The following is a 22,613-nucleotide window of genomic DNA, read 5'->3' as shown; positions in this document are numbered from 1 at the left end:
ATTTGACCAAGGACGAAACAAATTTACATTTTAGAAAAAAAATTTACAAGATGCAAAACACTTTTACCAGTCCAGAAACAAATATACAATGACAAATTCCTTATGGAAAGGGAATGTACCACACACCGGAAGTGACGCGGAATGTACTTGTGTGTGACTTTGTAGACACAGGTTAACACGAGTCTGAAGGCACAGGTTAAGATGAGTCTACAACTATAAAAATCATGGTTTGACCAACTGCGATAAAACATCCTTTTGTCATTTAAAGCTATTCTGAGAAAATATCAGCGTGACAGTATGTAGAAATATGTAAACGAGTACATGCAAACGAGTTAACACGAGTCCACAACCAAAGCACAGCATATGTTGACTGATAAAGATATCAAAACCGAGCTCAACATGTGTACTCCTGAATAGCTCAGTTAAGTAGGTTGATAGATACTTGTGCTGAACCTTTTGACTTGGGTTCGAATCCCGTTGATGACAGGTAAATTATAATTATTTCTTTACATTAATTTTGGTTATATATTGTTCTGCCACACAAATATTAAAATTAATAATGTTTACAATGACACTGACACCAAGTAATAACAATATTTATTTGGTAGGGCATGTTTTGTTGCTATGAAATAGTGTCTAGACGAATCTGCCAATCTGCAAACGTGAATAGTTTACATCTGGAAAGGGTCACCAGGTACACGGTTACCAGTTAAATCGTAACACCGGCTTCGTTCAGTTTACTTTTAAGAGTCCTCAAGCAGATGTTTACACCGTTTAGACTTGACATCATGTCCACGATTACAGCGTACGAGTGGCCCTCGTTAAAATATTGAACACATTGATGCAGTATGTCTGGTGTTTCCGTCTGCTCTGCGTCCTTTAGAAACTCCAAACACCGACCACACATAAAGCAAAACCGGAGTCCATGTTCGGTCACCATAAAATTTATTTACGCCATGAACTCCACAACATGAATTTACCGCGCTCACCAGCAACGACAACAACTCTTCTCCCCACGTCACTCCCGGTGTGTGGTACATTCCCTTTCCGTAAGGAATCTGTCATTGTAAATTTGTTTCGGGACTGGTAAAAGTGTTTTGCATCTTGTTAATATTTTTTCTAAACGGTAAATTCGTTTCATCTTTGGTCAAGTCGTATTTTATATGTATTTGTGTCTTATGATAAGTAAAAATGTTTTTCAAAATGTAAATTTGTATCGAGCTTCATAAAAGTGTTTCACACTTTGTAATGTTGTTTTGCACCTTCCGGCCACCGTAGTTTCCATCTTATTATTTGCATTAACCATTTTTCAAAAAAGTCCAAAAGCACCTCAAGTGAGCTTAATCCATACATTTTTTAAACTTTTTATTTTACATTTTTTTGTAAATTAACCATTGTGTATTGTTCAAATTTACTGTAAATGTACTTTGCAAAATTTGCAACAGCAAACCCTTTTGGTCTTCCCAACAGGGAAAACCACCAACAATCAAGAAAGCATAATTATATAGGGTCATCACTTTGCAATACAAAAAGAAAAAGAAAAGTGGTTATAAAGGATTAACAACATAACGAAAGTGTAGCCAATTTGTCCTGTTTTTGCTGAGTTTTTTTTTTTTTTTTTTAATTCCAAAGCATTTCCCAGAATATTTGTCAAAATAAGAATTGTCAAGGAAAATCTTTCTGCTAGCTGAAACACAGAGGAAGTTGTGTCCAAATTAAGACTTAAAATCACCCCAGAGTGGATGAAAACATCCCCAACAGCATCCCTTAAGGGTTAAGGATATTTATAAGATTTGTCATTTCCATCACTTGTTTCTCATGTGATACTTTAAAATCTGCATTAACATAAGCGGATGGAATCTCAGCTATAGATTTCACTCACTGAATTTGGCTTTAACTAGTTTCCAGATTTTGAGAGGTCTTGCATGCAAGCTGGGGATCTGATCGGTCAGTTGATGTGGAAGTGGGAACACAAATACTGTGTTGCTGTCTGGTGCAGAAACCCTGTCATTTGCAGTAACCACAAGAGAATAGCAACCCATGTCCAAGCCATTAGGCCCAACAGACTAGGGGCCATTCTGAAAGAATCTGCTTGTGCTTTCCTCGTACTGAGAGGGAGTGCAGAGAAACAGATTGCCTAAATAAGCAGACACTCTCAAACCAGCATTTCTCAAACCGCCTGTAACACCCAAGGGGTGAGAGAGAGCCTGAAAGTATGTTTGATGAGAGTTTGTTGTTTCAGACAAACCTGGGAAATTTGTAGTTTGCAAGTAAATGTTTATGAAAAAAATGTGTTTAGGAAAAAATGTTGGTGAGAAACAATATGTTATGATAAAACTTTGCAAGTGTGAAGGTTTATGTATTGTGTTATGCACTGAAATAAAGTGAAACTGATACACGTTCCTAAATGCATGTTCAGACTTGAAGACCACACAGTGTGCTACAACATCACAAGCTACACTTGTAAGAACAGCAAAAACAAAATAAGCATAGCAACAGACTTTGTTTTAATTGCAGATTTGTGTGATAATGTAAGCATACTAATGTGTAACGTCATATTTTTGTGTGTCAAAAATGTAAAAAAAAAAACTTTGGTTACCTACAGCATAGGTCTCAAACTCAGTTCCTAGAGAGCTGCAGCTCTGCACAGTTTTGCTCCAACTCTAATCAACAGCTGATCCAACTATCACGGTGTTCAAGACTAATCACTAGCAGCTAATCCAACTAATCAAGGTGTTCAAGACTACTCGCTAGTAGCAGTTCCAACTAATCAAGGTGTTCAGGACTACTCACTAGTAGCTAATCCAACTAATCAAGGTGTTCAAGACTACGCCTTCGTAACTGATCCAACTAATCAATGTGTTCAGGACTACTCACTAGTAGCTGATCCAGTTAATTAAGGTGTTCAAGACTACTCACTAGTAGCTGATCCAGTTAATCAAGGTGTTCAAGACTACCCACTAATGGCTGATCCAACTAATCAAGGTCTTCAAGACTACTCCCTAGTAGCTGATCCAACTAATCAAAGTGTTCAAGACTACTCACTAGTAGCTGATTCAACTAATCAAAGTGTTCAAGACTACTCACCAGTAGCTGATTCAACTAATCAAAGTGTTCAAGACTACTCACTAGTAGCTGATTCAACTAATCAAGTTGTTCAAGATTACTCCCATGTAGCTGATCCAACTAATCAAGGTGTTCAGGACTACTCGCTAGTAGCTCATCCAGCTAATCAAGGTTGTCAGGACTACTCACTAGTAGCTGATCCAACTAATCAAAGTGTTCAAGACTACTCCCTAGTAGCTGTTCCAACTAATCAAAGTGTTCAAGACTACCTCCTCGTAGCTGATCCTACTTAACAAAGTCTTTTAAGACTGTACTCTCTAGTAGCTGATCCAACTAATCTAAGTGTTCAAGACTACTCGCTAGTAGCTGATCCAATTAATCAAGTTGTTCAAGACTACTCACTAGTAGCTGATTCAACTAATCAAGTTGTTCAAGATTACTCCCATATAGCTGATCCAACTAATCAAGGTGTTCAGGACTACTCGCTAGTAGCTGATCCAACTAATCAAGGTGTTCAGGACTTCTTGTAGTAGCTAATTCAACTAATCAAGGTGTTCAGGACTACTCACTAGTAGCTGATCCAGCTAATCAAGGTTGTCAGGACTACTCACTAGTAGTTGATCCAACTAATCAAGGTGTTCAAGACTACTCCCTAGAAGCTGTTCAAACTAATCAAAGTGTTTAAGACTACTCGCTAGTAGCTGATCCAACTAATCAAGTTGTTCAAGACTACTCCCTTGTAGCTGATCCAACTAATTAAGGTGTTCAAGACTACTCCCTAGAAGCTGTTCAAACTAATCAAAGTGTTTAAGACTACTCCCTTGTAGCTGATCCAACTAATTAAGGTTTTCAGGACTACTCGCTAGTAGTTGATCCAACTAATCAAAGTGTTCAGGACTACTCGCTAGTAGCTGATCCAACTAATCAAAGTGCTCAGGACTACTTGTAGTAGCTGATCCAACTAATCAAAGTGTTCAAGACTACTCGCTAGTAGCTGATCCAACTAATAAAGGTGTTCAAGACTACTCCCTAGTAGCTGATCCAACTAATCAAGGTGTTCAAGACTACTCACTAGTAGCTGATCCAACTAATCAATGTGTTCAAGACTATTCACTAGTCTTAAAGAGCCCATATTATACATGAAATAGGGTCATATTTAGGTTGTAAGGGTCTCCAACAACAGTCTAATATGCATGCTAGGTCAAAAAACACTTTGATGGTCTTATAATCTGCATTTATTTTTACCTAATTATCCCAGCAAATCCCATATGAATCGTTCAGCGATTCATTTGTTCCCAAACCCCTCCTCAGCGCGAAGCTAATCTGCGCTGATTGGACCGATGACAGCCTGCTGCGATTGGTCTACACGGACAAGGCTTCAGCGCGAGAGTGAAATGCCCAGCTGCTAATCTACAATATAAAAGTAGTCACAGTACATACACGCTTCATAGTGGATTTTGGCTGCCAGTGGGTGAATGTAAACACAGACGATGGACTAGAAAATACTGACGACTAACTATTTTATTGAGCAAAAAGTCCAAGAACTGGCGAGGAGATCACAGTCTTCTTGCTCTTTTCACACACACACACACACACACGCACACACACACACACACACACACACACACAGGGCCTCCGCGTCCATAGAGGAGCGGCTGAATAGAGAGGGCGCGGCACTCAGTAATATCCGCGAATACCCGTGCGTTACACACACGAGGAGACACACACACACACAGAGGGCCGGCTGAATAGAGAGGGCGCGGCGCGGCGCGGCGCTCAGTTATATCAGCGAATACCCGTGCGTTACACACACGAGGAGACAGACACACACAGGGCCGGCGCGTCCATAGAGGAGCGGCGCTCAGTTATATCCGCGAATACCCGTGCGTTACACACACGAGGAGACACAGACACACACACACACAGGGCCGGCGCGTCCATAGAGGAGCGGCGCTCAGTTATATCCACGAACACCTGTGCGTTACACACACGAGGAGACAATAATATTGGGCTGAAATATTTTGAAACTTGTCCGTTGCATGTGTGTAAACAGCTGACGATCCGTAATCAAAGCGGCACGCGTCGCGTTTTCAACGTGGCTTTACACGCGATATGGGAATATAAAGAGTTAACCTGATACAGTACACGCAGTTACAAGTAACAAAACACAACTGAATACATAACTTGCAAGCTAGAGTAAACGAGGCAATAATTTTAATCGCACTTACTTACACTTGTGAAATGGGGGTAGAAAATGATCCATGATGCACTGATCCATGTTCTGACAGTCTATACTGATCCTTCCTTTAACAAACTGATGAAGTCTTCTTTGAAAGCATATAGTTTTCAGAAGCACTCAGAACTGCTCAAGGCTGGGCTATATTGCTGATGTTTCATCTTTGATTAGACTGTCCATAATATCCATCTGCACAGCGTGACTTCATTCGACCGGTGTGTCTCTCTGTGTGTGTCTCTGTGTGTGTGTGAGACTTTTTTTTCTGTTAGTGGGCGGGGCCACAGGTTTCAAATCTCCCGGGTTTGCGCGCCCAACTACTTGTGTTTCGTAGCTGCGTCATCGCGAAACACCTAATGACTCGTTATCAAGACGACTCGTTTGAAGCACTATGAGTCGACTCTTTTATAGATGAATCAATAGTTTTAAACACTGTACACTTACAGATTTAAGCCTTAGCTGGATATTTCACTTCACTTAGAGCTGTGTGACACACTACATGGAAGGGCATTTTCAAAAACCCATAATATGGGCTCTTTAAACACACTGATTACATTTAGACATTTACATTTAGTCATTTAGCAGACGCTTTTATCCAAAGCGACTTACAAATGAGGACAAGGAAGCAATTTATATTAGATGGATCAGCTTTGTTTGATTAGGATTGGAGCAAAACTGCGCAGAGCTGAGGCCCTCCAGGAATTGAGTTTGAGACCTATGTCCTAAAGTATGTCTTCCACACCAGATTAGGATATGCATTTACTACAAGCAATACAACACATCCCGCAGTAAACACAGACCCAGACCTGACGCAGAAGAATAGACACACACACAAGTTTTTTCCACACACAATTATTTTTGGAGCTTTGTATGATTATAGTTCAACCACTGAAGTCACATGGAATGTTTTGATGCTGTCTATAGGCAGTCGCACACCAGATGTGCCATGCTGCGCCACGCATATGACAGTTAGCATTAACGCACACCGGACATGCTATTGGATGCACGTTTGTAATTAATATAATGTTATTTGATATAAAGCTATGCAGATGGCACTGGGGTGTGTACCCTGATAGAAATCAAAATTTAAGATCTACAATAGAATTCTTAAATGCAGGGCACATCAGGGTGTATCCGTTGTGTGATCACCTTATGGAAGATGAGGGTGGTCTTGGATTTCATCTAATGTACCTTCACTTGTGTTTTGAAAATGAACAAAGGCGTGAGGGGTTTGGAATAAAATATGATTAAATACTTACTAACATGATTAACATTTTGGGGTGAACTAATCTTTTAAAAAATGAAAATTAAGAAAAAAATGTACAAACGTTAAAAAAAAAAAAAAAAAAAAAAAAAAAACTGATTTTCTATGTTGTTATGAGAAATTAAACAATAAATAAGTTTGAAAACTGGTGAGCTCCCAAAATCTATGCTATTTAGTTGTAAGCATTGGGTGTAACTGCAGAAGTCTCACTAATTCTACTTCTACAATAGTAATCTTCACAGGAAACACAAGAAGAATATGGTCGGTCTAAAGTGAGCCATTTCCCACATGATATCAAACTGCTTTTTGCTTACTTTAAAGTGATGTTATGCCAGCCATCAATTGCTGAATATTTTAAACACCTTTTTTTTAGGGAAGTGGCACCTGGGTCTTAACTGTGAAGACAGTTCTGATCACTGCCACCACCCAAACTCACATGGCTTCGACTACTTTTATGGCACCATTATGACGCACCTTCGAGACTGCCAGCCTGGACATGGCTCTGTCTTGTATAACGTTTATGGTCACATCCCATTCAAGCCCCTTAGTATCGGTTTAGTTTCCCTAGTAGTACTCCATATTAGAGGGATGTTAACTGTAAGCAGGAGGGTATTTTTCAGTTTTCTGATCTTGGTAGGGCTGGTGCTGAGTCTCTTTGGTATGTTGGTATACACATTCCCCAATCTAAATTGCTTTGTCATGAGAGGGACGGAAATAGTGGAACAACCATATATTTCAGAAAACCTCACACAAAGGATGACCAGTGAAGCCATAGAGTTTCTGGAAAGGTATGTGTACAGTTTTCTATATTATTGTAAAAATACAAAAAGCATTTTGCATGGACTCAGTATGAGCTTAACAAATTCAGAGGCTGAATTAATATCAAGGGAAATTATCAGTCCAATTCGAAAGGTCCGCATCGAAATTGAAGGTCTTACTCCAGCCTCTGCATGTTAATTTGATTAACCTTCTGACGGTAGAGTTCACCCAAAAAATACAATTCTGTCATTATGTACTCCTTTTCAGACCAAAACTGTATTGCTCTCTTTTCTCTGTGGTACCCACAAAGAGACATTATGAAGAATCGAATTGAATCGGGTTGCTTTATGAATTTCGCCTGGAAGACAACTTTTTTCAAATAGCAAAAAAATAACCATCTAAAATATGAGAAATAAATGAATGATTTAAGGAGATACAGACTAGAAAGAAGTCAAATTGTCTAACAGTGCAGTAAGATTTAAAACTTGGTAAGATTTCTTGAAATTCATTCATTTTCTTTTCGGCTTAGTCCCTTTATTAATCTGGGGTTGCCACAGCGGAATGAACCACCAACTTATCCAGCATATGTTTTACGCAGCGGATGCCCTCCCAGCTGCAACCCATCACTGGGAAACATCCATACACACTCATTCACACACATACACTATGGACAATTTAGCTTATTCAATTCACCTATAGCAGGTTTTTGGACTGTGGGGGAAACCGGAGCACCCGGAGGAAACCCACGGCAACACAGGGAGAACATGCAAACTTCCCACTGAAATGCCAACTGAACCAGCCGAGGCTCGAACCAGCGACCTTCTTGCTGTGAGGCGATTGTGCTACCCACTGCGCTGCCCCAAATTTATTGAAATAAGAAAAATTAAGTAAAATTAAATTGCTTTTTTTTTTGGTTAATTGCTTTTTAAATTGTTTGCTTTTCTTATTTTGTGTGAAAATATAATGAAACTAGAGGAACCAAACAGAAGAATTCCTCTTAATTTAAGAATTATTATATATTCTGTTTTAAAATAAGCCAAAGCATTTCAATTTTTAATTACTGCATGAATTTAATCAAAATCCCCTATACTGTATGCGTATTGGCCTTTTTTGGGTAAAATATCTTTCTTTACGCATTACTAACGAAGTAGGACAAAAAGATAAACAATCTTGAAACAATTAATAATCTTACACTTAATCTTACAATAATCTTAAATAGTTTTTTTGTTTTTACAGTGTGACATTAAAACATTAAAAATCATTAAAAAAGATTTTCACAGGATCACCTTTCCATCTAGTTTTAATAGTTAAAATTAATCAAACTTGACTTGCTGTCCTGGCTCCAGGCTTAATGTTATAACAAAGAGAAAGAATGGAGTAAGGCAGGATGGAGGGATTGTGGAGGGATGCTGGAAGAATTATGGTTGGTACGGCTTGATAACTGCTGCTTCTATGACTCTTGTAATGATGATTGACAGGACTGAGTGAGCAGGCTTCTCGCATACCTGTATTTGAAACATAATTCAAAACACTAGGCATCATATACTTGCCAACAGTAAAAATTGTTGTTGAGAAAAACTGGGCATTATGCACTACAAGACAGGATCACACACTGCCAGAATTTTAAGTTGTTTTGGCAGTGTGTGATAGTTTGTTGCTAGGAGACATGTGACAGAACAAAACAACGTTTTTCTAAAATGGTCATAAAATATCAAAACAATTTGAAATGCCAGGAATCACACTATTTCCATCATTCTATTGACAGGTTTCAGTGAAAACTGCCTCTTATACAGACTTTTGCTAATGTTGACTAATCCAGACTGCAAATCAGAGCAAAAGAAAGCACTGTTGTCTATTCTAGGCTCAAGGCTTTTAAACCTTGACAAGGACACAAAGGAACTATATAAGTGTGAATAATGACCACACTTCATTGCATGGCTCCTGTAGATTTTAAATAGATTTTAAAATCAAATGGACCACACTATAATGGTGCTTTTGTGTCAATTTTGAAGTTTGAAAGGGTCAGTTCAGATTTATTGTGTGGAAAAATATGACAAGTACAATTCTTTGAAATTTGTCATTTTGTGCTTCTACAAGGTATATGGAGTACTTAAATAATAGTGAGAAAATAGTGACAGAATTTTCATTTCTTAGGTGAATTATTCTTTAATCATCCTTAAACAGATAGTTCACTCTAAAATGGAAAATCATGTCATCTGGAAACTGGTAATTGACTGCTATAATATTAGTTTTTCCTACTATGGAATCAATGGTTACAGCATTCCAACATACTTCAATTACATTCTTTTGTGTTAAACAAAACAAATGAACTGGGGTGCGTTTCTCAAACAATGACATAACTCGCGGCTTAACTATCATAGTACGATGCATCGTATGTGAAAAGAACGATGTAGCGACCTGTAGTTTCTCTGTCGCAGATCCATCGTTTCAACTACGTTATTATAACATAAAACACCCATAATGATGCTCTAAACGGGGTGGTAACAACTTCTTTAGAGAAGACCCCATCATTTTTTTGTGCAAATTATTATTTACACGCACACGCATTTAAAAAATAAATAAATCCAATATTAGTTTTGGTATAACATGCACTCGTTTTTCATATTAATTAAAATTTATGTGAAAGGGATATATACTGTAGGGCCCGTGTTTCCTTTACAAATATTATTGAGAACATTACATATTCTATTCTAAAACATAAAATTACAAAAAGCTAACACGTATTCTAATCTCATGTATAAATAAATAATGAGGGTATTTATTAAGAAATTAAATTTAATATGTATTATTCATTAGGAAATGAAAAAATCCTACTTTAATAATAATAATGATGATGATGATTATTATTATAATTAAGTAGGATATTGTTTATTTCTTTATTTTTCTTTAGTCTACTTTTAAAATTTGACATGCAAATTACTGCAGAAATGTTCAGACCCATGTCATATGCAGTACAGATACTTAATAAATGGTCACCATAGAATTATAACGGACATTTTTGTCAAAATTGAGTTATTGACATACTCTTATTAAACTTAACTTAAACTTAAACTTAAACTTATTTACATTATAGGATGTTTTTTTTAATAAGTTATTTAAATTTTAAGACTTTAAAAAAAATGTTACACACATACTGTTTTCTATATGGAAAGCAAAAACTTTGAAGCTCAATATCTCAAAATCATTGAGAACGCAGACAGAACCTTATAATTCCAAGGTGGCGGAATAACCTACTATAAATTAAAACCATAAACGTATGCTATATATTTTGTTTTCACAAGCTTTGGAGACTTAACATAAATTCAGCTTTTAAATAATAGATCACCTATAGCTTTCGTCATGAGCCACTGCTGTGTTGAAAATGACATCAATGTTTTCAAAGTGCACAGCTAAGGGAGCGCACTTGTAAACATGAAGATCGCTAAAACTGATCTGCAAAAATACCTTGAAAGCAAATTGCTGTACACCTAAGAGTGATGACTTTAATGCCTTTTTAAAGATTTTTCCAAGTTTAAATGTCAAAATGTTCTAAACGAATACTGTAGGGGGTGGGGGGGACACAGCCAGGAACTATGTTTCTAACTACAGCTCCAGAGGGGTGGTTGCAAGCATGCAAGTTTGCAGCGCAGTTTGAGAATGTTGGTTGGAATGATGGATTTGGGAAACCCAAATCAGCAAACTATGTTTGTAATGACGGAACTTGCGACCTTAGTTGGCTAACAATGGTTTTCGGAAACGCACCCCTGGTATGGAACAAGTAAGGGTGCGTAAATAATGACAGAATTTACATTTTTGGGTGCACTATCCTTTCTCCCAAAATTTATATTTATCACAATGTATACAACTGCTGAAAATTCTAGAGTTAAAATGCTGAAATTAAAATGCTTTAAATGAGAAATCTCTCATTGCAGTGTTGTATGTATTATAAGGGACTGTAAAGATGTCATCAATAAAGCCTTATGAAAACTCACATTAAAGCAAATCCCTCTCAGCCAGACTCTAAATCCAGATCTGATGGGATAATACAATCCTTAGACTGCGTGCATTGTGTTTGTCCAATGGTGTTGTGAAGATTAAACATTTCTGGGGGTTTTTTCCTCTCACACAGGAATTCAAAGACCCCATTCTTGCTCTTCTTCTCATTTATTCAAGTCCACACAGGAGTTTTTGCCTCTCCTCTCTTCAGGGGAAGGAGCCAACATGGCCTCTACGGTGATGCTGTCATGGAAGTAGACTGGAGTGTAGGTACTGAAGGACTTTTTTTGACCGCATTTTCACAAAAATAATCTAAATTGATTGATGGCACATAGAGATTTGTCTTCATTTAGAGCCTACCCAAACCAGTTTACAAATATTAATGTTATGGCTATCCCTCTACCTCAAAAAGAAGAAAATCCCTCTACCCCAGAAAGAAAAAAACAAACAAAATAAATGTGTTTCATGAATCTGTTTGAAAAAAATATAAATAAATAAATAAATAATGCTGACTACCAGTTTTGCTGACCATTGACTTCCATTGTTTGGAAAAAAAACTAAGTATTGTTTTAATGGGAATTATTTATTTAAGGATGCAACTCTATAGTTTAATCATTCTCCACCCAGAATTAAATAGCATCATCATTTATTTACCCCATGCTATCTTATAATGCAGGTGTATGGATCTCCAAACTTGATGCATCAAAAACCACAAAAAGTGAACATGCAAAAAAATGGAATATTTTAAACCTTCAGTTCTAATTAGCCATCTTACGATTCATAAGTAAAATAAGTAAAAATTTATAGCTTCAGTAAGTGTGATGTGATCTTAGAGCGTAGCCTACATCATGATTTTATAAATGGTTGTCAACCGGAACTGCTCCTTTAAGCTGTTTTTGCCTATAATTAAGATATTCTTTTATATTTCGATTTGCTAAATTCATCCTTTAGGAAGCTGAGTCGAGAAAAGATTTATCACAAACCAATGAGCATGCCACTTAAAAGAGCAGAATGAATGGTTTCTAAAAATGTCTGTGAAGCATTTTTTACCTTATAAGTGCAGTAGGGACATTGTTTATAGCTCAGAATGGATACTGTCATCACTGTTACAAAAGAGTGATCATTTGAAAGCGAAGGACGGTTCTCTTAGTCATGTTAAAGTGTTTGGGGAAATAAGCAAAAGGAATGAATAGATTTTTCTGCCTGTTGCAAACAATATGCTGGTATATAACCATATAATTAGATGTGTATATTAAATCCTTGGGTCCTAGATAATTTATGTACCCTGTATATATGTGTTTTTTAGAAGTACAAGCGTAGGCATGATTTATATTTGTCATTTTTCTAGCATCGGCTTTGAAATATAATGCTGTTGTTTTTTAAGATCAAGAGTTATATGCAGTGAGTAAAATAAGTATTGAACACGTCATGATTCTAAATATGGTGAATATATTTCTAAAGGAGCTTTTGACAGATTTATATATATATATATATATATATATATATATATATATATATATATATATATATATATATATATATATATATAAATCCCATTGTAAAAAGCCCATTCCACTAGACTTTTCTGACAGGGTATTCGAGTGTCATCGAGTGACAGAAAGTTGTGGGACTGCTATACGGGAGTTATTATTATGGATTATAGATAGCGAAATATGCTTGTTTGTCGTAAAAATTCGTAATAATGATGAAAAATAGTAATTTGTGGATCTCCTTACTTCCGGAGATCCACAAATTTTCTTACATTTTCTTAGCCCTCCGAACAAAGATTTTTCAGGACCACACTCGAAACCAAGGGCTATCTACCCCTTCCCCTTAGCCTATACGCCTTCAAGCTAAAGAGAATTGGGATTGGGCCTTAATCTTCTGTCTGGGCTTTCCATGCATTGTTACACCTCCCTTTCTTCATGTGTTCAAAACTGTTTCTCTCTGTCCTTTCATTTTATTACACACAACTTCATTTCTAAATTAATTAATATTGTATTCTTTGTAGGTATGGATTAATTTGGTTGTTACTAACATCTGTAGGAAATCTCAGCACCTTTAGAAATATGTTTTCTAAGAAAAATTGTATAAAATACTGCAAATAGTATTATAGTATTATAAAATACTCATGCTGCACTTCTTTGTAAATTGATTTCTTCATCAGAAGTCACCATTTGCTCACCCTAGTGCCATTCCATGCTACAAGGGTAATAATCACTTAGTTTGTCAGAAACTCATTTAAAAACTATATTAAATAATAAAAAGCTCCAAAGAGCACATGATTGCAAAAAAATATAATTTCACAACTCCATATGCTACAATAACAGTGATCTATAGAGAATGTACTCTTAGGTTTCTATTATAGTATAAACAATGTGGACAATGGGGTTATCTACAACCAAAGTCTGACTAGAATTTATAGTGCACATTAAGTACCTTGAAAAGAACTGCTGTGGTAGAATAAGCTTCCATCATCACTAGATCTGGCTAGACAACAACAACCTTAAAGAGACAACTAAAGACACACTCCATCACTTAAGCCAAGAGTAATCAGAACACTTCTAGAAACGTAAAAAGTAGAAACCCTATCCACCTTATTTTGCTATGTAAAAGTAAGCTCTTTTACAATGAAATTGCTTGTTCTACAAATCAGTGTCTTTATGATAATACATTAAAATAATATGGTTAGAAATACCAGTTTGCAACATCAAGCTGCATAACAAGCTGTTTGGTAATGTTTAAAACCCACACATTCAACAATGACTAACACATTTAAGCTAAATTAACAGGGCCCGTCTGTATGCAAATATAAATAAAATAATAATAATGATCTTCATTTCTGCTGGTTTGGCTTGTTGGTAAAATTATTTTTCTTTTTCTCAACTGTAAGCTGTTCATATTAGAGTGTGATGTAAATGGTCTGCAAGTTTATACCATTAGAAATACCACAAGGCACAAATACCGTGAGAGAAATCAATACAGCTTTGCACTGGGATCTATTGTTTTTTCGCTAGTTATAGCTAAATGTTGCACCTGAATGTTTTTAGTATTTTAATATTGATCTAACTGTCAGTCTGTCTTCTCACTGTTGTTGCTGTTTTCAGGTCAGATCATGCAGACTCTGGAGCGCTTAAACTTGAAGGACAACACTCTAGTGTACATGACCTCAGATCAGGGGCCTCACCTGGAAGAGATTTCCGTCCACGGAGAGATGCATGGGGGATATAGTGGCATATACAAAGGTATTCTATCTAAGTTCTTTTCCCAGGCTTATGCCTTTTTCCACAAAACTCCATTAACTTACTTAAAAAGACAATCCACTACAGTTTTCAACAGAAATGAACACTAGAGGCAGTGCAACATAACATTATTAGTTACAGTACTGTATAAAGTTGTAGGCAGTTGTTTAAAAATGCTGTCAAGTGAGGATGCTTTTAAAAATATGCCACAAATATATTTAATTTATCAATCAGCATTTCGTCATTTATGGTTGCAACTGCTTTTGTCCTTGGTATATTTGTGCATAGTCTTTTAAGTATTTTTGTAGTCATGATTCTTGAAGTGGTTGGGAGAATTTGCCACAGTTTTTCTGTATTAAGTCTGTCTGCCTTTTCTGTTTCTTCATGTGCTGCTGCCAGACTCTTTGTGCATACAAAAAGCTCACTGTATTATTACAATTAACAGCATAAATTATGTTAGCAAATGTACATGGGTAATCCCCGTTGACACATTACACCAACAGATAGAAATAATCATCTTAAAACCATTTTTGTTTGTCAAAATACCATTGGCCTTAGACATGTGCACAGTACATTCTAACATATCTATTTTTAGACATGGCTTTTCCAATAAAATGTCCTTGCTTGATAGATCACCAGGTATAACATTTCGCTTTACATTACATGTATCCATTTAGCAGATGCCTTTATCCAAAGCAACTTATAAATAATAAAAGGAACATTTCAAATGACAAGAGAGCATCAATATATAAATGCCATGACAAGTCTACAAGTACATGACAAGTTAGTATAACACACACCCACACATGCCCACTCACCTGCTTGAAGGATAGGATACTCACAATTGTACAATGTTGTCCCAGAAACTGGGAGAGTGTTTATAAGAAAGTGTCTGGTGCATATGGAGGGGTGGTTTGTCAAGCCCACTCACCCATGTAAAGTACAATCAGAATTACAGTGTTTTCCAGAAAAAAAAAAAAAACAATGTTTATATGGAAATTCACTTATGATGTAGAACATGTAGGTTGTAACTCTTGTATAATATAGTTGAAAATGTATATAGTAAAAATGTAGTTGAAATATAGTTAAATAAAAACAAATTATATTTGAAGAAGTTCAAATACATAAAATACTTTTTTTGTCACACATATTTTATAGCATCACTCAAGTAGGGTTTTTTTCTTTTATTTAAATATTCATCTTTGTCCAAATTAAACAAATTCAACAGCATCTGTGCATGTTAACGCTTATTATTTTTGCTGTTTTTAGCTCGCACCTGCGCAGACATGCACCATCACAATCTAATTTGAATACTGAATCTCTTCTCTAAAGTTCAGAATCACTAAAGAAAGAATCACGATGCATCTATGAATCAGTTTTCTCCACACCACTACACATTTCGCATGAGCCTTGGTTACAGTTTTTCTCAGTCGCTTTGGTACATTTCTCAGATCAGAATTGAAATTTGCAAAACAGTGAGTGCATTTCTCAAAACAGCACATACAAATAGCAAAATTAAGTTTCTTTGTCAATGAATGTCTCAGTGTTGTCAGAATGACAAGTCCTGCTGTCATTGTGTATGGATATTCGTCATGTTGTCAATATTTTGTAACAGTGTACTCTGAAGGGGTCTTCTGATGTAAACTATGGCTAATTTTATGGCTTTGTATTGTAATTTGTTGACAGGTCATGTCATTGCGATACGGAAAAGAAAAGATAGCACCGCATAGCACAAAGAAAAAACAAAACAACAGTAGAAATGTGAACATAGGACAATCTCCTTTCAGATACACCTTTGTTAGAAAAAGCCAATTCACCTCTGAGAAATTCACCAATTCTAGACAAATTTAGAACAAAAATTCTAATGGAAATGCATAGAAAAATGCATTATGACAAAATATTATGACAATTTGTTCAGCTGGTCTGCATGTAAAGACTTATGCCTTGAACAAAGGATTAAAATTTGTGGGGGGTAAGACTATTCAGCAGAGACCGAAATAATTAATTTTGATCAACTTGACATAAGCAACTGATAATGTAGGAAATATCAGAGAACTGCACATAATCATTTGCATGGATGTACAAAAGCATTTGCAACTGCTTTTCTGATGTGCACAACTGACACAATGATGTGAAGATTGAACAAGTAGTTTTGAGAATTTCAATTGCAATCTGAGAAATGGACCAAAGCGACTGAGGAAAACTGTAATATAGTCCTGAGGACCAGTTCACCAACTCGTGAACAAAGCATTTTTGTTTTTTAAATATGAAATGAGCAATGACAATGTGTAAATTCACTCCCTCTGCTTCTCTGTGCCCTGTCTTGTGCAGCTGGCAAGTCAACTAACTGGGAAGGAGGAATCCGAATTCCGGGCATTTTTCGTTGGCCAGGTGTCTTACCCGCCGGGAAGGTCATCGATGAGCCCACTAGTAACATGGATATTTTCCCTACGGTCTTGAATTTAGCTGGTGCTTCCATACCCGATGACAGGTGAGAATGTGTCGCCTAGCAACAAGATCTGCCAGTCAAAGGTCTGGTTACTGAGGCAGCAGATGCAGATACAATAGATGCTTCTTACTCAGAGGCAGATTGAAATGTTTGGATGAGCAAAAGTCAATAGCTTGGAATGTGCTTTTGGTGGCTTATTAAGATGAACATTCCTAGCAGGTCATTAGTACAGAATAATGGCGTTTCGTGTTATGGCCACACAAACATAACTGGGCTAGTAATTGCAGTGCAACCCCATTTGTTTCTATTTCAGAGTCATCGATGGTCGTGATCTTTTGCCACTTCTGCAAGGGCAAGTGGAGCGTTCTGAACATGAATTCTTGTTTCATTACTGCAATGCTGAACTGAATGCTGTCAGATGGCACCCACCCAACAGTGAGTCCTAATTTCACCACACGCACCTATCTCCACTTTTGACATGTGGGTTAAGATTATGAAAGGAATGTGTTATTCATAAAGTATATTTTTTATATAAATTGTCTATGTTCTGTAACAGCCAAAAGTTTAAATTACTTGATAGATGAAATGCAGATGAAAAATACTAATTAAATTGACTTATAAGTCAACAGTAATTTGTGCTCTACTCTGTAAGAATTGAATTATGCTTAACTTGATTTTTCTATAAATAGAAAGCACGTTAAACACAAATCAAATGTCTAATTTAATGTTTCAAATAACTTTTTTTATTAAAATTTGAGTAAAAAAAATTTCCATCATCAGTCAGCGTAACAGATATACTTTTAATAAAAAAATACATAAAAAATAATTAGGGATCATGCAAAATTTGATTCTATTTTGAATAATAATTAAAAAAAATGCTTGTGTGTGCTTTGTGGTCAAATTTAAAAATTGCTCAAAATTCTGCTTTGTGGATATTCTGATCATGTACACATACTCACTCAAATAACAGGACTATATCTATGTAGAATAGTTGTTCTTGCTTCTTGCAATACTCCAATACTACATCCTAGCACCCCAAATGTAATACCTGAAAGTGTCCAAAATTTAGATGATATTACATATTTAAATAAAAAAATATATTTACAAAAAAATATATTTTATAATTAATTTAAACCATTGAATTTAGCAACTAAGCCGAAGGAAAGGGAAGGTGAAAGCGATAAACTCTTATTAGCGATGTATGATTTATTTATTTTTTTTCAGGGTGGAATGTTTAAGTATATTAGGCTACTCAATTCAACTGGACTTAATATTTTTACAGTTGGAATTGTTGATTGATTTTAGTTATCACGTTGGAATAAAGAGTCGACTAAATTACAGGAGAAGTTATATTCTGTGGACATAAGAGAACTAACCGAGTTAGTGGCGCCATCTAGAGGGTGTGTGTGATTCTGTCCCGACGGTGAAGTACAAAGTATAAACCTATTAAATATTACTTAGGTGACTATTGAACTGGCAAACATTTAAACTGATTAAACAAAAAAATTAAGCTTAAATTGTGTGGCCAATATCAAATATTTATATAAAGAATCTTATAATTACTTTTTAGAATTATTATTTCTATAATTTATAAAGACACACGCAAAAAAAAAAAAATAAAATAATAATAATAATAATAATATATATATATATATATATATATATATATATATATATATATATATATATATATATATATATATATATATATATATATATATATACACGGGAGTGGGGTCTCATTTTCCTTTTTGTCCTCGGCTGGTCAAATGCCTGATGATTTTATGACAGATATAACAGTGCTAATGCAACAAACAAGGCAATGCCCCATGAAAGTTAGCAATGTTTGTTTATTTCATTTGACTTTTATTCCATTCCATTTCTATTTTGCCTGTCATTAATCAATAAATGATCAAATTAGAATTTTTAGAATGAAAATATATGAAATGGCAGCATTCAAAACCAAGATGAACCATACACTTTGACTTTCTCTGTTAATTGAGATATAAAATAACAGAGAATAATATACTCTTAAGTTTGTATAGAAAGTTTGGTTCATTTGTATTGTTTTTTTGGAGAGTAGGATATACACAAATATAATAAACCACTACAGTTTTAAATCTTGAATGTATCTGTACAACAAAAATAGATGTTTCATTTAGCCTATAATGACAGTAATTGCAGAGACCGCCTTGTGTGATTATGATATTTGGAACAAGAATAAAGTACAAAAACCTCCTGCAGCTTACATATAAAATAATTTGTATGCCGAATAAGATATATAGCTCACGTTTCTGTAAAAACTAATGTTTAAATAAAATATGATGTATCTGTTGCTTTAATTGACATAATCTAGTTAAATTTGCTTACAGCTGAGGATTTGAAGATCAGAATCACACATTGAGCTGAGATGCATCTTTGTCACCAAATATAAATAAAATCATTTTTGTTAAGATTTGAAAAGTGCTTAGATTTTTAGATGAAGTGCTTGAAAATCTAATTGTACAATGTGTTGCTTTAATAACTTATCTTACGAATGAGGTAATAATATTTATATATTTAAAAAAACAGAGTAAATGAGTGGAATTCAACTTTGGGCTTGGGACCAAAAATGGTCATTAGAATAGAACAAATAGCATCTGATATAGTGTGATGAAGTGTGTGTATATATGTAAAGACAATTTGCCAAAATTGGAAAGTGGTGGAAATGTTTAAAAATGCACCTGGAAAGTACTTAAATTTGATTTTAGAAAAGGTGTAAATATTGCAACAGAAACCAAACTGTACTTATATGCTTGTGGAATGCCTTATTTTTAATGTTACCAGACAAAGTTTTTTTTTTATCTGTGGAGACTTGAAATGAAAGTTTTTTTAAATGTGAAAAAGTAAAAGTAAACCTTAAAAAACTATTTAGATTTTGATCTAATATCAGGGTGTCCGCGGAGTCTTAAGAATTATTAAAAGTTGATAAATCAATTATAAGAAAATTAAGACTATTAAAAGGTATTTAAAAGTCTTTTTAAAGCGTTTTTACAAGGTCTTAAATTTTGTTCAAGCGTTTTCCAAAGTATTTGATTCCAAAAAAGCATAAATATTTTTATTTTCTTCTTAATATTAACAATGGCATGCTCTAACCACGCGATTGGTTTGGGCCGGGGCGTGTCTGGCCAAGCTCCTTCATCCAGGTGATGTCACGTAATTTGTGACAAACGTGGAAAGGTGATGTGGCGCTCTCCACATGTAGCGAAACCATAGAGTAAAATGGGACAGGCAAAATAGGAAAATGTAAGTTTGTGTACTCCTGGCTGGAGAAAGATGAGTAGTGGCTGAAGCCTGTCGCTGAAAACAACCACGTAATTTATTCTTTCAAGCTTTGTTTCTACCGAGTTTATCTGAGTTCTGTCGCATGGTTGTGCTATGTTGATTTATTTAATTACAACTGTTTATTAACATCTGTTTATTAAGTTAAAGGTTTGATACTGATTAGAACTTGAAATGGGGCTGAGGTCTTAAAATATTCTGAGAAGGTCTTTAAAAAGTCTTAAAAAGATATTGAAATTGCCTTTAGGATTCCTGCATATACCCTGTAAATATTATTATTATTATTATTATTATTATTATTATTATTTATGTATTTTATCTGGTGTATTATTTATTGCTGACTATGACTTTTAACAGTTTTTTTTTTTGTTTGTTTTCTCTTTTTTTTTGCCATGACAGCCAGAGAAGCTGATATGGCAATGAACTCAAAATTCTCTCTCTCTATAGAAAAGGTGTGAGAACCATGCAGATAGCTATCTGATCAGACAAAACGCATGAAGTGACCAGGTGTAAACAAGCCCATAGCCAAAGTCAACTAAGATATATTATGATAATAATGGAACAATCATAGCCAATCTTATTTTCTCTAAATATTCTAGATTGAAGGGTTTTTTAGATGTTAGTATTAGTAGTCCAACACAATCTCACGGCAATTCGTAACCTTTTGGATTTAGTGGCTATTTCGTATGAATTCGTACGATCTAATTCGAACAATTTAGTACGATTTGCTCATCACCCAATGACAGTTGGGTTTAGGGGCGGGGTTGAGTTGGGTGCCACGCCTCCTTTTTAAAACATCTCAGACTCAACTCATACGAATTCGTATGAATTAGCCCCTAAACTGACAAAACGTAAAATAATTACGTTTTCTCGTGAGATCAGGCTGGTTAGTCTTGAGGATATCTACGTATAAGCTTGTGTCCTCCAACAAAATTTGCATTTAGATATACTGTAAACAGCCAAAGCGTTTTACCTCACTTCAGTTTCTCATCAAATCTTTTGTCCAATCAAATGCTCTCTAGTATCTGACATGTCCCGTCCCCTTTAAAACACTTTTTATTTGTTATTATTTGATGCGCTTGTTATTAATCACTTTCGCTGGCAGAGCTCTAATTAAAATGCTATTGGCTGTTTTTAAAAAAAGGGGAGGAGCTACTTTATACCCTGCCCTATCTTCATGTTTCAGATGAGATTACGTCAAACATTGAATGGGGAAAAAAATGCACTTTTCAAAGCACTTCACATGACCTTCAAAGAGTTTTTGCAGTTAAGGATTGAAAAAATGAATAGATGAACTCTAGCTTTCCTCTTTTTCCCAGGTAGCACAATTTGGAAGGCCTTTTTCTTTACTCCTGACTTCCACCCAGAGAACAGCTCAGCATGTTTTCACACTCATGTCTGCTTCTGCATCAAGCCATTCGTCACGTTTCATGATCCTCCGCTGCTTTATGACCTATCCAAAGACCCAACAGAAAGCACCCCCCTGAGTCCCAACACAGAGCCTCTGTTCCACTCAGTTCTAGAGGTCATAAGAGCAGCAGTAAGCCGTCATACACAGAGCCTGAAACCTGTCCCAGTGCAAGTCTCTCCTCTGCAAATAGTGTGGAAGCCCTGGCTCCAGCCCTGCTGTTCTTCACTCAGTCAGCTGTGCAGGTGTGAACGAGATCATCAGATAGAGAAGGTACAGGATGGGCTTCAAAAAGAATAGTCTGCTGCTCAGAATCATAAGGGCATGTAATGCGTAAAGGAATAGTTCCCCCAAAGCTGAAAAATTCTTTCATCATTTTCAAAGCTTCTAATGTTGTAAAACTTTTTTTTCCTGTGGAATGCAAAAGAATTCTACCATTCAATATAAATATAAGGATTATATATAAGAATAATATATAATATATATAGAATTATAAATAAGAATAATATAAATATAAGAATTTTATTACAAAAAATAATTATATTATGAAGTTATATTATGACGTTGATAATAATCTGATGGGTTTGGTGATGATTGACTTCATTTATGTTTCATGAAGTAAAACAAAGCAAACAGACAAGAATGAAACCATATTGTAGACATGTAATGCATTGTAGGGCTGCACAATTCTGGCTAAAATGAGAATCACAATTTTTGTTTTTTTTTGTTTTGCTTAAAATCAATATCACGCTTTTCTCACTATTCTGTAAATGTAAAATAAAGGCTAATGTGAGTAGGCTATTATTATTGTTCTCAAACATATGGTAAAACAACAACAATAATATTAGGCCTATTTTGGTTAAAATGCTAAATTT

General features: G+C 35.4%; 1 protein-coding gene across 1 annotated transcript in view; it reads left to right on the top strand.

Annotated features, from left to right (window-relative positions):
- Positions 1 to 22,195, top strand: part of sts (steroid sulfatase (microsomal), isozyme S) — a 29,425-nt gene extending 7,230 nt beyond the window's left edge. The window contains exons 5-10 of the mRNA XM_056458314.1: positions 6,937 to 7,351; positions 11,452 to 11,588; positions 14,426 to 14,563; positions 16,892 to 17,051; positions 17,323 to 17,444; positions 21,650 to 22,195. Coding sequence (XP_056314289.1) covers positions 6,937 to 7,351; positions 11,452 to 11,588; positions 14,426 to 14,563; positions 16,892 to 17,051; positions 17,323 to 17,444; positions 21,650 to 22,038 — 1,361 coding nt within the window. The 3' untranslated portion in view covers positions 22,039 to 22,195. The remainder of the gene's footprint in view (positions 1 to 6,936; positions 7,352 to 11,451; positions 11,589 to 14,425; positions 14,564 to 16,891; positions 17,052 to 17,322; positions 17,445 to 21,649) is intronic.
- The last annotated feature ends 418 nt before the right edge of the window (positions 22,196 to 22,613 follow it).

Source organism: Danio aesculapii, chromosome 1 (genome assembly GCF_903798145.1).
Source record: "Danio aesculapii chromosome 1, fDanAes4.1, whole genome shotgun sequence".
Lineage (NCBI taxonomy): Eukaryota > Metazoa > Chordata > Actinopteri > Cypriniformes > Danionidae > Danio > Danio aesculapii.
The sequence above is the reverse complement of the archived record's forward strand: the minus strand, read 5'-3'. Positions and strand labels throughout refer to the sequence as shown.